This window comes from Hippopotamus amphibius, chromosome 15, assembly GCF_030028045.1.
Source record: "Hippopotamus amphibius kiboko isolate mHipAmp2 chromosome 15, mHipAmp2.hap2, whole genome shotgun sequence".
NCBI lineage: Eukaryota > Metazoa > Chordata > Mammalia > Artiodactyla > Hippopotamidae > Hippopotamus > Hippopotamus amphibius.
In genome coordinates this window covers 10865238-10881963 of record NC_080200.1, presented here as the reverse complement: position 1 = coordinate 10881963, position 16726 = coordinate 10865238, and the positions used below count along the sequence as shown (strand labels likewise).

General features: G+C 42.6%; 1 protein-coding gene across 1 annotated transcript; it reads right to left on the bottom strand.

The window, feature by feature from the left end:
• Positions 1-513: 513 nt before the first annotated feature.
• On the bottom strand, positions 514-1455 carry LOC130837199 (olfactory receptor 24-like). Its single transcript, XM_057710015.1, has one exon. The coding sequence runs from the start codon at positions 1453-1455 to the stop codon at positions 514-516; it is 942 nt and encodes a 313-aa protein (XP_057565998.1).
• Between the last annotated feature and the right edge of the window lie 15271 nt (positions 1456-16726).

Genomic DNA, 16726 nt, shown 5'->3' with positions numbered 1-16726 from the left:
GGGTTTTTGTGTCACCTCTCCCAGAGATTTTCACAGATTCTCCCGTCCAGAATCTGTTCCTACTAGATTCTATCCTTCCCCTTGTGTTCAACATATTCCATTCTACTGTAACTAAGTGTTCCATATCTTGTGGCCCACTCAACTATAAACTTCAAACTATTGGGATCTTACATCTCCCGCTCACAACTCCTTGACCAGCATCTAACATCAAGGCCAGAATAAGTACTCAGTTAATATTTGTTGAGTACTCGATGGCTTCAAAACTGGGGTAAACCGACTCTGGTAGGGCTAGGCTTATCCTCTGGATAACAGCATGAGGCATATCTGAAAAAGACCCTCATTGGTCCCAATGTTTGAGAAAATAGTTGCAAGACCATCTTGATGTTTCCTTTTAAACTTCTACAATTCGAAACTCAAAGTGGCTGCATCTCCAACACTTGCAATTCTATACTCTTGCCCAAGACCCTAGATATTGAGATCCTATTTCCTGGAAACTCTCAGGTGACCTTGTGCTCAGGAAGATGAGATTACTTTTTTACTGATGAAATTCCTTAGGGCCCCCTTCAGGTCTCTGTTCCTCAGGCTATAGATAAAGGGGTTCAGCATGGGGGTGACCGCAGTGTACATCACAGCAGATGCTTTCTCCTTCACAGCTGTGCGGACAGATGAAGGACACAGATAGACCCCAATGGTGGTCCCATAGAGGAGGGCAACCACAGAGAGGTGGGAGCTACAGGTGGAAAAGGCTTTCTTCCTGCCACCTGCAGAGGGCACCTTCATGATGACCACAATGATGTGAACATAGGAGGCCAGGATGCAGATGAAAGGTGTGGCTATCACCATCCCTGCCACAATGAACACAAAGATCTTGTTCACAGAGGTGTCAGTGCATGAAAGTCGCAGGAGGGGAGTGAGATCACAGAAGTAGTGAGGAATTTTGTTGTTGCCACAGAAAACCAGATGGGCCATCAGGAGGATGTGGGTGAGGGAGATGAAGCAGGAAAACACCCATGGGCCACTGGCCAGCAGGCCACAGAGGCGTGGGCTCATGATGGTGGTATAGTGTAAGGGGTGACATATAGCCACGAACCTGTCATAAGCCATCACGGCTATTAATACACTGTCCACGATGCCAAAGAAATGGAAGAAGTACATTTGGGTCAGGCAGCAGGAATAAGGGATTGACTTGCTCTTGGTTTGGATGTTCACCAGCATTTTGGGGACAGTGTTGGTGGCCAGGCCAAAATCCACCAAGGAGAGATTGGCTAAGAAGAAGTACATGGGGGTGTGGAGGTGGGAATCTGAGCTGATGGCCAGGATGATCAACAGGTTTCCCATGGCCACGACCACATACATACAGAGAAACAGAGCAAAGAGGCGAGTTTCCTGTTCTGGCTTTTCTGAAAGTCCCAGGAGGATGAATTCGGATGCACTGGTTTGATTCCTTGGTTCCATGGGTATGATTCCTCTGGAAGTATTGAAAGGGGGAAGTTACATGAATGCTTTGACAATTATTCTGACAGTTTAGATAACTTTATTCCCAGTTTCTTAGCTGTGCTAATTACGACACTAGCTTATATATGTTTTGCACCTTGAAACATTGATAAGATGCAGCAACACAAGTTTCAAGACTCAGTTCAAGGGACCTTGACTGAATACTCCCATTTCAGATAAAGATTGAGAGAGTGCTCCATGCATGAACCTTTTCTGAAAGAACTACTGAAGGATATGACTCAGACTAAAACAAATAGAATCCTGACAGATTGAATCCAAAGTGCTGTCCAAAGCAGCCTGAATGTCCATTGACAGATGAATGGATAAAGAAGATGTTGCATACACACACACACACACACACACACACACACACACACACACACACACAATGGAATATTATTCAGCCACAGAAAGGAATGAAACTGAGTTATTTGTAGTGAGGTGGATGGACCTAGAGTCTGTCATACAGAGTGAAGTAAGTCAGAAAGAGAAAAACAAATACTGTACGCTAACACATATATGTGGATTCTAAAAAAAATGGTCATGATGAACCTAGTGGCAGGGCAAGAATAAAGATGCAGACTTAGAGAACAGACTTTAGGACATGGGGGTGGGGTGGGGTGGGAAACTGGGACAAAATGAAAGAGTAGTGTTGACACACATACACTACCAAATGTAAAATAGATGGCTAGTGTGAAGCTGTTGCATAGCACAGGGAGAACAACTCGATGCTTGGCGATAACCTAGAAGGGTGGGGTAGGGAGGGTGGGAAGGAAGCTCAAGATGGAGGGGCTGTGGGGATACATGTATAAATATAGCTGATTCACTGTGTTGTACAGCAGAAACTGGCACAACAGTGTAAAGCAATTATACTCCAATAAAGAGCTTAAAAAAAAAAAAGACACCAGTGTAGATCTTCCTTGTGGACCCCCACAGCTGTGAGCACGCTTGAGGCTAGCCACGCCACTGTACACCTGCATGCTTCAAGCCTGACACCCATTATCAGGCTGTACTGCAGTGTGCATGCCCAGGAGGAGTGTATACAGCCATGGGAAAGCCAGCTAACAGCCAAGACCCACACACTGCCAGTGAGTCCATATTTGGCCCCAGCACTTGCTGCCCTGGATGCCACCACTACATGTGTGTCTGCAACCAGCCTTTGCTAATATAGGCACTTGCAGCTGGTCCCCACAGCAAGTGTGCACCCACCACTGACTCCAGCCACTACTACTGCCTGCGTTGGTCCCCAGCCAATGGATCTGGAGGCACTGCTCATGACACCAACAGCCCTTCCAGACACTGTGAACCCCCTGCAGAGCTTGCCAAGGACCATCGGATAGTTGTTGGTGCTGGATCCTAGCAGCCTGAACCAAAAAGACACCTTACACTCCTTGACCCAGTGTGTCACATGCCCCTGCACTTGTCACCCTGCACTGCTAGACCCAGGGTCATAGCATGCTCTAGCATGCTCCCACCCACAAGTGAATGTCTTCACTTACACAAATCATTCATAAAGCCTGGAGGAGGCGACAGCTTCTTCAAAGGTGCACACACCTATGCAAATATATACTCCTTGCTTTATTTACTACTGCCTCCTAAAATTATGTTTTACAACAGCTTTTGGGGGAAATACACCAGTCCCTCTCAAAACCCATCCTTCTCCTTAATTTCCTGTTTTCATGCTTCTTCACGTTTCAAATTAATAAACTCCTAATATGTGCCAAGCACTATAATAGACACTTTACATATGTGACATATCATCCTAACAACAAACTATGAGGTAGGGGTTATAATCCTCATTTTAAAGATGAAATGATTGAAACTCAAAGAGGAGAAAGGATGTGTAGCTCTCACAGCTATTAAATGGTGGGCTTGGTTCCAAATGCATGTCTACCTGAGCCCAAAACCCACAGCCTTTCCACCAAACCATGCTGCCCTTCTGCACTCTCTCTTCCCAGAGTTCCTTGGCCCCCTTCCCATTCTCTGCCAAATTTCACCTCTACAGAGCTTCCATGTCAATGGTGGTTTCTTACTCTGTGTCCTGACAATAGATTACAGATTTATGTCACTCTGGCACTGACAACATTTTACCTGATAGTATCATCATTTGGTTAAAAGACTCAGATTTTTCTAAATCCCCAAAAGAGCTGGGGAGTAGTCTGTTGATTAAATTACTAACTGAATCAATGAGCTCCTTACAAACATCCTTCTGCCCTGAACATCTAAACTTCCACCCACTTATTCTCATTCCTCATCCCACCACGGCTCTTGGGAAAGTTTAAGTGCCAGCAAATAGGAGACTCATGTGTTCTCTTAAGCTTCTTGGTGAGGTTCTATTCAAGGAGACCTCTTCTATCTCAGCCGGGTCCTGGGACCATGTTTCTAGGGTCTCCCAGCCTGGAAAGTTCAGGAAATCCAAGGGCTTTAGAGACTCAGTGGTGGGAATGATCCAAACTGCTACCTAGAGAAGTCTGGTGGGAGTGCCTCTGTTTTTTAAGGTGCTCAAGTGGGCTTGGCAAAGCTGGCTGAGATATAAAGAACTAAGCTACAATTCATGAGCTTTGGAAAAGGCTTGTTAGCACCACCGCTGGACTAGTTTGGGCTAGAAAGATAAGTATGGTTATTGGATTCTTGTCCTTCTTCCCCCCCCCCCCTTTCTCTTTCTCACTCTCTGTCTTTCAAATTACTTACAGGACTATCTTTCTCTTCTTGACATCATCACTGAGGCATGATGCAAACTTGGTGCCATTCCCTCCCTGGTGATGGACAGTAAAGATGCTGGCTCTGCTTCCAGGAAAGGACAAGAATGATGAAGTTAGATCTTGGAGATAAAAGGAGGTCTCATAGAAGCACAGGTAGGCAACCTCCTGGCCCTCTTTCTCCAGAAGGAAAGCTGGAGTGGAGGATAAATTGTAGGAACAGAGGGAATATTTATAATTTCTGAGCCAATGAGTCAGTTCCCAAGGCTCCTTATTAGATAAGTTGTCCAATTTCCCCTCTATTCCCTGAATAGTTCATTTTCCTGTGGGGGCTGGGACATGGCAGCAAGAAGATTGTACTGATTATTTAGGTTTTCAGGAGGCAACTGGGAGCAAGTTCTGTTTCTCAAATTGCTCTGCATCCTGTCCTCAGGGAACAAACTCTCCTAGTCTCCCAAACTCTGTCCCCAAGGTCCAGGGCTTCTCATAGAGGAAGAAAAATGGAAACATTTTCCTTTGAAGCCAGTCTTTCTCATCACTTTAAGAACCAAAAAATATCTTCCTATATCCACCCAGTTATGTAATACAAAGATGCAAGTCTGCTTCTAACCCCACTTAGCCTCAAGAGGGAAACTCTCTGTAAAGACACCATGTCTTCTTTCCACTTCTGTCAATGGAAAAAGCAGAATCTAACCTCATGGGCCTATACAAAGAGACGCTGGCTGAATGTGTCTGCAGACAGATTCTCAATCTGGATATTTGTCCCAAGGTGACATCAGCAGGAGTCTTTTTTAGGAATTCAGTTCCATGGTGTCACAGCCAGATTATTGGGTCTTGCGTCCACTCAATAAACACTCATAGCACTGATTGGTACATTAAGTTCCAATCTTTAAAAAACCTTTTGGGCTTCCCTGGTGGTGCAGTGGTTAGAATCCACCTGCTAATGCAAGGGACATGGGTTCGACCCCTGGTTCGGGAAGGTTCCACATGCCACGGAGCAACTAAGCCTGTGAGCCACAACTACTGAAGCCCTTGCACCTACAGCCTGCTCTCCACAACAAGAGAAGCCACCTCAATAAGAAGCCCATGCACTGCGAAGAAGAGTAGCCCCCACACTCTGTAACTACAGAAAGCCCATCTGCAGCAACAAAGACCCAAATGCAACCAATAAATAAAAAATAAAATAAATAAATAAAATTTAAAAATATTAAATAAAAACCCTTTAGTTACGAAAATACCTAACCATAGACAAAAGTGGACAACATAACACTAGGTCATATGATATTGCCTATATTCCACAATTTTTGATGAACAAAACTGGTAGTTTTTCACATGCTTACAGCTGGAGTCCTGTGGCAAGCAGGTCTGGTGCCTGGGTCACCAGGTGGGCAGGTCTGCTGCTTGGATAAATGGGGACCAGCCTGAAGCCTGGGTTCTCTGTGTAAGCCTGGCATCTGAGTCAGTGGTAGGCCCAGGGTGAACTAGGTGCCAGGAATCACTATGGTGGGCCTGGTCTCTGGGTTTGTGGTAGTGGCCTGGACACTGGGGCTGCGGGGACCAGCCTGGAGGTTGGGACCATGGAAGCCAGTGTGACACTGGGACAGGCCAGGGCCCGAGTTCACAGGAGCCCATCTGGAGCCCAAGGTCACAGGGGTCAGCCAGGTGTTGAGGGAGGCTGGGAATCTGGGTCTATGGGACTCTGTCTGGGGGCTGGCGCCATGGGGACTGGTGCAGTGCCAGAGTATACCAGGAGTCTAGGTCCATGGGAGGTTGTCTGCTTTCTTCATCCACCAGGCAGGCCTAGTGCTGGGGTAGGTCAGGAGTCTGGGATCAAGAGATTCAGCATGGCATTGGGGCGTGCAAAGGACCTGGGATCATGGGAGCTAGCCTGCCTCTTGGTGAGCCAGAAGACTGAGTCTGCAGTAGCTGGCTTGGCACTAGGCCTGGACAGGAGCCTCAGTTCATGGGAGCCTGCCTGACCCTGCAGGAGCCTTGGACTGTAGGTGAGCCATGACCCTGGGGTGGTGGGAGCCAGTCCAGAGTCTAGCTCTGTAGGGGCCTGGCACGGAGTGGGCCAGGATCCTGAAGTATGAGAGTCACCCTGGCACTGGCACAGGCTGGTGCTGGCAGCCACAGTAAAGTTAGGTTCTCTCTTCACTCTTCCTCTACCATGGGGAGGGTGTCTCTGGTCTGGCCTTGGGGAAGGGGTTGACGGAGACAATGAAAAACTAGCTTTCCTACCTTCTTCAATGCATTTTTTATTTCTGTGCCTCACCTTGGTGCTGTAATCCCTCACCTGGAATCCTTAGCTCTTGTGAAGGTATTTTTGTGCATAATTAAATGTTTACATTGATGTTTCTTGGAGGAGATGACTGCTGTCCCACCATCTTGCTGATGTCACTCTCCCCCAGGAGGACTTTTTTTTTCCCTTTTTATCTTTATTGGAGTATAATAGCTTTACACTGTTGTGCTAGTTTCCGCTGTACAACAAAGTGAATCAACTGTATTTATACATATATCCCTGTATCCCCTCCCTCTTGAGCTTCCCTCCCATCCTCCGTAACCCACCCCTCTAGGTCATCACCAATCATTGAGTTGATCTCCCTGTGTTATGCAGCAGCTTCCCACTCTGTCTATGTTACATTTGGTAGTGTATACATGTCAATGCTACTCTCTCAGTTTGTCCCAGTTTCCCTATCACCCCTCCACCCCTACCCCACCCCTGTGTCCTCAAGTCCATTCTCTACATCTGCATCTTTATTCTTGGCCTGCCACTGGGCTCATCAGTACCATTTTTTTAGCTTCCATATATATGCATTAGCATACAGTATTAGTTTTTTGCTTTCTGGCTTACTTCGCTCTCTATGACAACTCTAGGTCCATCCACCATACTACAAATAACTCAGTTTCATTCCTTTTTATGGCTGAGTAATGTTCTATTGTAAGTATGTGCCACATCTTCTTTATCCATTCATCTGTTGATGGGCATTTAGGTTGCTTCCATGTCCTGGCTATTGTAAATAGTGCTGCAATAAACATTGTGGTACATGTTTCTTTTTGGATTATGGTTTTCTCTGGGTATATGCCCAGGAGTGGGATTGCTGGGTCATATGGTAGTTCTATTTTTAGTTTTTTAAGGAACCTTCATACTGTTTTCCATAGCGGCTCTACCAATTTACATTCCCACCAAAAGTGCAGGAGGGTTCCCTTTTCTCCACACCCTCTCCAGCATTTATTGTTTCTAAATTTTTTGATGATGGCCATTCTGACCAGTGTGAGGTAATACCTCACTGTGGCTTTGATTTGTATTTCTCGAATGATTAGTGATGTTGAACACTTTTCATGTGTTTGTTAGCCATCTGTATGTCTTCCTTGGAGAAATGTCTATTTAGGTCTTCGGTCCATTTTTGGATTGGGTTGTTTGTTTCTTTGATATTGAGCTGCATGAGCTGCTTGTGATTTTTGGAGATTAATCCTTTGTCAGTTTCTTCATTTACAAATATTTTCTCCTGTTCTGAGTGTTGTCTTTTTGTCTTGTTTATACACTAACAATGAAAGATCAGAAAGAAAGATTAAGGAAACAATCCCATTTACCATTGCAGCAAAATAAATAAATAAATAAATAAAATACCTTGGAATAAACCTACCTAAGGAGGTAAAAGACCTGTACTCAGAAAACAATAAGATACTGATGAAAGAAATCAAAGACAACACAAACAGATGGGAAGATATACCATGTTCGTGGATTGGAAGAATTAATATTGTGACAATGACTATTCTACCCAAAATAATCTACAGATTCAATGCAATCTCTATCAAATTGCCAATGGCATTTTTCACAGAATTAGAACAAAAATTTTACAATGTGTGTGGAAACACAAAAGATCCCAAATAGCCAAAGCAATCTTATGAAGGAGGAATAGAGCTGGAGGAATCAGGCCCCCTGACTTTGAACTATACTACAAACCTACAGTAATCAAAACAGTATGGTACTGGCACAAAAAAAGAAATATAAATCAATGGAACTGGATAGAAAGCCCAGAAATAAACTCATACACCTCTGGTAACCGAATTTAGGATGAAAGAGGCAAGAATATACAATGGAGGAAAGACAATCTCTTCATCAAGTGGTGTTGGGAAAACTGGACAGTTACACATAAAAGAATGAAATTAGAACACTCCCTAACACCATACACAAAAATAAACTCAAAATGGATTAAAGACCTAAATGTAAGACCAGACACTATAAAACTCTTAGAGGAAAACATAGGAAGAACACTCTTGGACATAAATCATGGCAAGGTCTTTTTTGACCCACACCCTAGAATAATGAAAATAAAAACACAAATAAACAAACGGGATCTAAAGAAACATAGAAGCTTTTGCACAGCAGAGTAAACCATAAACAAGATGAAAAGACAACCCTCAGAATGGGAGAAAATATTTGCAAATGAAACAACTGACAAGGGATTTTCTCCAAAATATACAAACAGTGAGTACATCTCAATATCAAAAAGCAAACAACCCAATCAAAAAGTGGGCAGAAGACCTAAAGCGACATTTCTCCAAAGAAGACATACAGATGGCCAAAAAGCACATAAAAAGCTTCTCAGCATCACTAATTAGAGAAATGCAGATCAAAACTACAATGAGATATCACCTCATGCAGGTCAGAATGGCCATCATCAGAATATCTACAAAAAATTAATGCTGGAGAGGGTGTGGAGAAAAGGGAATTCTCCCACTGTTGGTAGGAATGTAAATCGATATAGCCACTATGGAACAGTATGGAATTTCCTCAAAAAACTGAAAATAGAACTACTATATGACTCATCAATCCCACTATTGGGCATATACCCAGAGAAAACAATAATTCAAAAAAGACACATGCACCTGAATGTTCCTTGCAGCACTATTTACAATAGCCAGGTCATGGATGGAACCTAAATGTCCGTTGACAGATGGATAGGAAAAGGAGATGTGGCACATATACACCATGGAATATTATTCAGCCATAAAAAAGAATGAAATAATGCCATTTGCAGCAACATGGATGGATCTAGAGATTATCATACCAAGTGAAGTAAGTGAGACAGAGAAAGACAAATATCATATAATACCACTTATACGTGGAATCTAAAAAATGGTACAAATGAACTTATTTACAAAACAGGAATAGAGTCACATACTTAGAAAACAAACTCCTGGTTACCAAAGGGGAAAAGTGGTGGTGGGGATAGGGGGGTAGGAATAAATTAGGAGTTTGGAATTAACATATACACACTACTATATATAAAATAGAGAATCAACAAGGACCTATTGTATAACACAGGGAACCCTACTTAATAAATTGGAAAAGAATGTGAAAATGAATAGATACATGTACATGTATAACTGAATCACTTTGCTGTACACCTGAAACTAACAGAACAGTGTAAATCAACTATATTCCCATATAAAATAAAACTTAAGAAAGGTACAGATTTCAGTTTTCCTTTTTGATATGAAATTTTGTACATGGATAGAGTGGCAAAAGAACAAGAATGTGAATGTACTTAATGCCGCTAAACTGTATGCTTAAAAATTATAAAAATTATTTAAATGGTAAGTTGTTTTTAATTTCACTACAATTTTAAAAAATAAAAATAAAAAACCAACCAACCAATAAGCGACCAAAACAAGTGACTCAAGAATAAAAGTTCAGTTTTTCTATCAATATAGCAAAGTACAGCAGGACAAATAAATTTCACACGAAGTGTTTTCAAATATTGCAGAGTAACCATCAATATTAACTTGATTTTGTGGCTCATTGCAGGCATAAAACAACTGGTAACAACTTGTATTAAGGACACCAGTCATGTAGATTTAGGGCCTACCCTAATCCAGTGTGAACTTATCTCTCTCTCTCTTTTTGAGAAACACAAATTTATTTTCTTGCAGTTGTGGAGGTCAAAGTTCTGAAATCGATTTCATTGGGCTAACATTAGGAGTTGGTAGGGCTGGTTCCTTCTGGAGTCTGTTGGGAGATAATCTCTTTCCTTGCTTCTTTGAGGCCCACCTGTACCTCTTGTCTTCGCCCCTTACTATCTTCAAAGTACATCACATCAATCTTTGCTTCCAACCTCATATCATATCCTTCCATTCCTGTAGTTAAATTTCCCTTTGCCTTTCATTTTTATTTGCAAGCATTTTACTGAATAAAAGAAGTAAGGCCAAAGAGAAAACATACTTTTTAATTCAATTTTTAAAAGGTCAAATCCCAGCGAAATTAAGCTATACATATATATTTTTTTCAGATTAAGGCAGAGTAGGGAAATTACCAAGAAAATCCAGGAAATGCTGTTTAAAAATCAGAATGCTGGATCTTTCTTGGGGGAGAAGCAGAACACTATTAAAATAGAATATTGCAGATGCTGTGGAGTGTTGGTATTATTTTTTCCCAACTAAATTGAGATACAACTGACCTATAACATTGTGTAAGTTTAAGGTTTACAATGTGATGATTTGATATAGTAAGAAACTTTCAGGTAAAAAAAATAAAGTACTGTTAACTAAAGTCACCATGCTGTACATTAGATCCCTGGAACTTACCACCTTATAACTGAAGGTTTGTACACTTTGGCCAACAACTCCCTAATTTTCCCACCCCTAAAGCCCTGGCAACCACCACTTGCCGAGACAAGCTCGGCGACTCGAGGTGAGTGACGGGTGCCGCAAGCTTGAAGAAGACACAGACACAGACTGAAGAGAAAGATGGGACCGGGGGACTCAAGACCTCTAGGATCAAGAGCCCTGCTGACTCATCCCAGGTTGCTTTTATTGAGTTCGTGGGCTAACATTCTCAGGTTACACTCATAAACAATCAAAGGCCTCACATGACTGGGGCAATGATCCTTGTTTGCCTCCTGGGTCCGAGCTGAGCAGGTGTGGATTTGAGCTGGGTGTGGAGAGCAAAACAGCCCTGGGGGCAGGAGACCTCTCTCAGATATTGGAGGTCTGTGCCCCACCCGTGTTGGCCCCTCTGCGACTGTGCCTGTCTTAGGTTGTTCCTCCCTTGAGGAATCTTACCCGTCTCTGGCTAACCAGTCATCCTCCAGGGCCAAACACGGTGATATAAGGAAGGCTCTATGCACCACCCCTGTTGGCCCCTCTGCAGCTGTGCCTGTCTTAGGTTGTTCCTCCTCTGAGGAATCTTACCCGCCTTTGGCTAACCAGCCATCCCTCAGGACCAAACAGGGTGATATTAGTCTCCACGCCCCACACCCTCAGCTCCTCCACTGCTCAAGAATCCCATCGCTCGGCCCACATCAAAAAGGTTCCTGAATGTCTTCCCACATCTCCCCCTTTTTGTTTTCGTAGGAGAAGATAAGCCTGTAGGAGAAGATAAGCCTATTCAAGTTATTTCTTTTTCCGTCAATCCTTGGAGCATTCCTCCTGTGCACCTGAGAACTTAAACATAGGATAATTAAAAGACAACAAAAAGTATCAAAATGCTTAGGAGACTGCTATTCATGCCTTTTATCCCATCCAATGGATGCAATGCTTTTAATCCATCAGCTATACTTTGTAAAGTAGCACTTTGGTGTAGAGATTGCAAAAATCACATTGCATGCCAGTTATTTTAGTTTGTAATTGTTGTATGTCCAGTGTGAGACCATCCGCTCCATATCCCAGCAGATGTGTCACTGGCATCATGGCCATTCCAGATTTGTAATGTTCTTAAACTTAAGGGAAGTTTCCATATTTCTGTTTGAGCTCTGCCATTCTCTAATTGAGGCCAAGGAAGTATTAATCCAATCCTAAGCCATAAGATGGGATAGGGCGAGTGCATGGCAATATTGGTATATGCCATCACAACCTTTTGTAGGGATTGCAGGAGGAGTTTTTTTGGTGTAAACCATCAGATACTGCATACCCCTTAGGGGACCAGTTTCATACTGTTCCATAGGAACCATTAAGTAGTATCACACCCTCCGTCCCACGGCAAACATCCCAAAGAATCTGATCTTGTCTGTCAGCCCATATCCGTTTTATTTTACACAAAGGTCTATCAGGGATGGCATAATTAGTAAACCTAGTCTCTTGATATCCAAAGCTCAAACCTGAAAACAAATGTACGAAGTTCATCTCTGGAGATTCTACATCCCATTCAAGATGGCGTTTCCTTGCAACGCTCATGATATGGCTTAATTCTCTGAGATGGAATCCACACAGGTTCCAGGCCTTGTCCTGGTGACACACAAGCAAACCCTCTTCCCCATGTGATTAACCTTCCTGATGACCAGATATTAGTCAATGGGTCCTGCCACCATGTCAGCGGCTGTGCATCATTAAAGTGAGTCACATTCTTAGATGAGGCTCGAAAATGCCTCTCCGCTGCTGTATCCGTAGCCTGTGCAGATACATTCAAAAAATTAATAGTAAATAAGGCTTTATTTAAAATTGTTTGTTGGGTGAATGAGGAGAAGGTAATATAATTAATTGCAATGGCTGATTAACAGTTACTCTCTGTAATTGAGAAGAATGAATTTTATTTTCTACAAGTTTTAGTTCCTCTAAAGCAGCTGATGTTAAAGTTCTTGGACTATTTAATTTTGAATCTCCTTTTAACAAAGCAAATAGGTTAGACAATGCATAGGTGGGGATCCCTATGCGTGGGCGAAGCCAATTAATATCTCCTAGGAGTTTTTGCAAATCATTAAGAGTTTGGATTTGATCTGACCTCAGTTCCACCCTTTGTGGTCTAATAGTTGTTCTATCAACTATTGTGCCCAAATATTGATACGGGCTATGCATCTGTACCTTTTCTGGAGCTATTTTAAGTCCTGCTCTATCAAGGCAAAGCTGCATGCTAATATACGCAGAAGTAAGTAAATCTTGATTAGGAGCAGCACACAAGATATCATCCATGTAATGGATAAGATAACAATTAGGAAATTCTAGTTGTACTGGTTCAAGGGCTTTAGCAACAAAATTCTTGCAAATAGTAGGGCTATTCAACATGCCTTGAGGTAACACCTTCCACTGAAACCTTTTTCGAGGTTCTTTATTATTTAGTGCAGGCACAGAAAAAGCAAATTTTTCTTTATCTTTGGGATGTAATGGAATGGTGAAAAAGCAGTCTTTCAGATCAATAACTATTAGAGGCCAATTAGCAGGGATCATATTAGGTGATGGGAGGCCTGGTTGTAAGGCCCCCATTGGTTGTATAACTGCATTGACTGCTCTGAGATCTGTTAATAAACGCCATTTACCAGTTTTTTTCTTTATTGGAAATACTGGAGAGTTCCATGGGCTAAAAGATTCTTCAATATGTCCTCTTTCTAACTGTTCAGTCACTAATTCTGTTAGAGCTTCTAACTTTTCTATGGTTAAAGGCCACTGCTCAACCCATACAGGTGTATCAGTTTTCCAGGTCAATGGGATTGGTGCTGGGGGAAGCAGTAAGCTTTTATGAACAGTGGCCACTAGTGAAAAGATTGATATCCAAGACCTTCTCTATTTGCATTACCTTCAGCTGGAATGGGAAACAGTTTCCCTCCATGATATTCACCAAAACCTAACCCTGGATGATATCCTTGATTTATTAGCATTTCTTGACTTTGCATACTATAAGTATCTAACGTTGGGATGTGGATTTCAGCCTTCCATCGTTGCAATAAATCCCTTCCCCATAAATTAATTGGAAGGTCTGCTATATAGGGTTGTAAGTGGGCTGGCTGCCCATCTGGGCCAATACAAGGCAATATTTTAGCACTTTGCTGCAAGCCATGAGCTCTACCTAAACCTACCACTGTAATGTCTGCGGGACAAGTAGGCCAATGAAAAAGCCAATGATTACTGCTTATAATTGAAACATCAGCACCTGTGTCTATTAATCCTCTAAAAGCTTTCCCACTTATAGTTACTGAGCACATCGGGCGTGTTTCTAAAATTTTTTCAGAGAGGAAAACTCCAGCCTCTCCTGTGCTTCCAAAGCCTTTCGTTCTCCCTACTTTTGTACTATTGCCAATCTTATAATATGGCAGAATAAGCAACTGTGCTATTCTATCACCTGGATGGGCTTTCCATGGAACCGAAGTTGATATCATCACTTTAATTTCTCCAGTATAATCATTATCAATCACTTCAGTATGAATTCTAATTCCTTTTTGTTTTTCAGTTTCGTTTGGCACCGCACATGCCCATCGGTCCTCTGATGGACTGGCTTCTTCATCAAAGCTATCATTTGAGCCCTCAGGAGCCCATAGAGGCTCTAATAGAGGCTCTAATACTAACTTAATCAGAGACCACATTTGACCAAACAGAACCTGGTATGGGAGTCCCTTTAGAATGCAGTTTTTTAAGTTCATTCCCAACCTTATCCCTAAGTACATAAACCCAGTGTTAGCCTAAAGAAGGAAACTATATACAATATTCTCAACTATTTACAGAATTTTTAACAATCGACCTTCACTTGCTTTTTACAAGACCTTCACTTGCTTTTTACTCCACCTGCCCTTAGGAGCTGCTGTAACAGGCATACATCTGGTCGATATTAATCTGAACTTTCTTTACTTCCCATATTTTACCCTGAACACAAACTACCCAAGAGATTTACTTACTGGCAGGATTTTTTCAGAGGCCTCTTACTCTCCTCTTGGGGGCTTCACGGCACTTCCCAATTCTTTACTTTTATCAATTTCACTTTCCATGAACCTTCGTCACTCAAGCCTTTCGAGCCCCACATTGGGCGCCACTTGCCGGGATCAACTCGGCGACTCGAGGTGAGTGACGGGTGCCGCAAGCTTAAAGAAGACACAGACACAGACTGAAGAGAAAGATGGGACCGGGGGACTCAAGACCTCTAGGATCAAGAGCCCTGCTGACTCATCCCAGGTTGCTTTTATTGAGTTCGTGGGCTAACATTCTCAGGTTACACTCATAAACAATCAAAGGCCTCACATGACTGGGGCAATGATCCTTGTTTGCCTCCTGGGTCCGAGCTGAGCAGGTGTGGATTTGAGCTGGGTGTGGAGAGCAAAACAGCCCTGGGGGCAGGAGACCTCTCTCAGATATTGGAGGTCTGTGCCCCACCCGTGTTGGCCCCTCTGCGACTGTGCCTGTCTTAGGTTGTTCCTCCCTTGAGGAATCTTACCCGTCTCTGGCTAACCAGTCATCCTCCAGGGCCAAACACGGTGATATAAGGAAGGCTCTATGCACCACCCCTGTTGGCCCCTCTGTGGCTGTGCCTGTCTTAGGTTGTTCCTCCTCTGAGGAATCTTACCCGTCTTTGGCTAACCAGCCATCCTTCAGGGCCAAACAGGGTGATATTAGTCTCCACGCCCCGCACCCTCAGCTCCTCCACTGCTCAAGAATCCCATCGCTCGGCCCACATCAAAAAGGTTCCTGAATGTCTTCCCACAACCACTCTGCTCTCTGTTTTTATGAGTTTAACTTTTTATAGATTCCACATATAAGTGAGATTATACAATATTTGCCTTTCTCTGACTTATGGAAAAAAATGCACACTACTGCCCTTCATTGCATTTTATCAAAACACAATTAAAATGAAGAATGATAATTCAGTTCAAAGTCCCCCAAAGTGAAGCAAAATATACACTAAATCTCTTGCGTGGAAATTGGAAAAGTGGTTATAAGTCTAAAAAGGGACCATGAACTCTTTTTTATTGAGTACAGTCACAACTGATCCCAGAAAATAGAACAGATGCTACTGTGTAAAATGTAGAGAACAGACATTAAGGTATCGGAAACGATGACTCTAAAGATGAAATACCCCCAAGTGTTTGAATTTTACGTTTAACTATATTTATAAATATATCATTTGTACCTAATACAAAAACTATGTTTCACACTTAAAATTGGAATCAAGTTTTCTGATATCAATTGGATAGAGCTGCCTCTGTCTGTAACTTTAAAAAAGAAGTCTGGAATTAATTAGAAAAGGAGTGTTTATATACATGCACAAGGTATGTGGAAGAGAGGTGAGATGGAGCAGGTGGAGAGAGCTGAATGATGACACCTGGTCTCACAGGGTCAGGGATTAGTCATCATTATTTCTTCTCTCCTATAATCTTGGTCATTAAGGATTTGCACAGCCCAGGGATAAGTATGATCCTAAAAATATTTGTCTAATGAGGAGATTTGGATATTGACTCCCCAGGGATATAGCTACTGTAAGCAGTCAGCCTGTAACAACTTCATTCAACAGCCCTTGCCTACTCAGGAAAGGCACATCTGAGCCTCCACGTAGAGATAATTCTCCTTGACCAAAAGCCGATTGTCTCACTTGGTCCCCCTGCCCTTCCTGAGGACACATATTCTGTCCTAAACATCCAGGTGTCCTGTCAAGCATCATTCCACACTGATGCCAGTCAGGTACCTTAAAATCCCTTATTTAATATTTCTGTAATGAAGACAGGTGTTTTACTGCAAATTCATCTAAGGGAAGAGATAAGCAGAGTACATGCATGAGATGATGAGAACCAAGTGTCCTGTGGGACTCCAGATGACTGTCTCCTTGTTGACAAGTT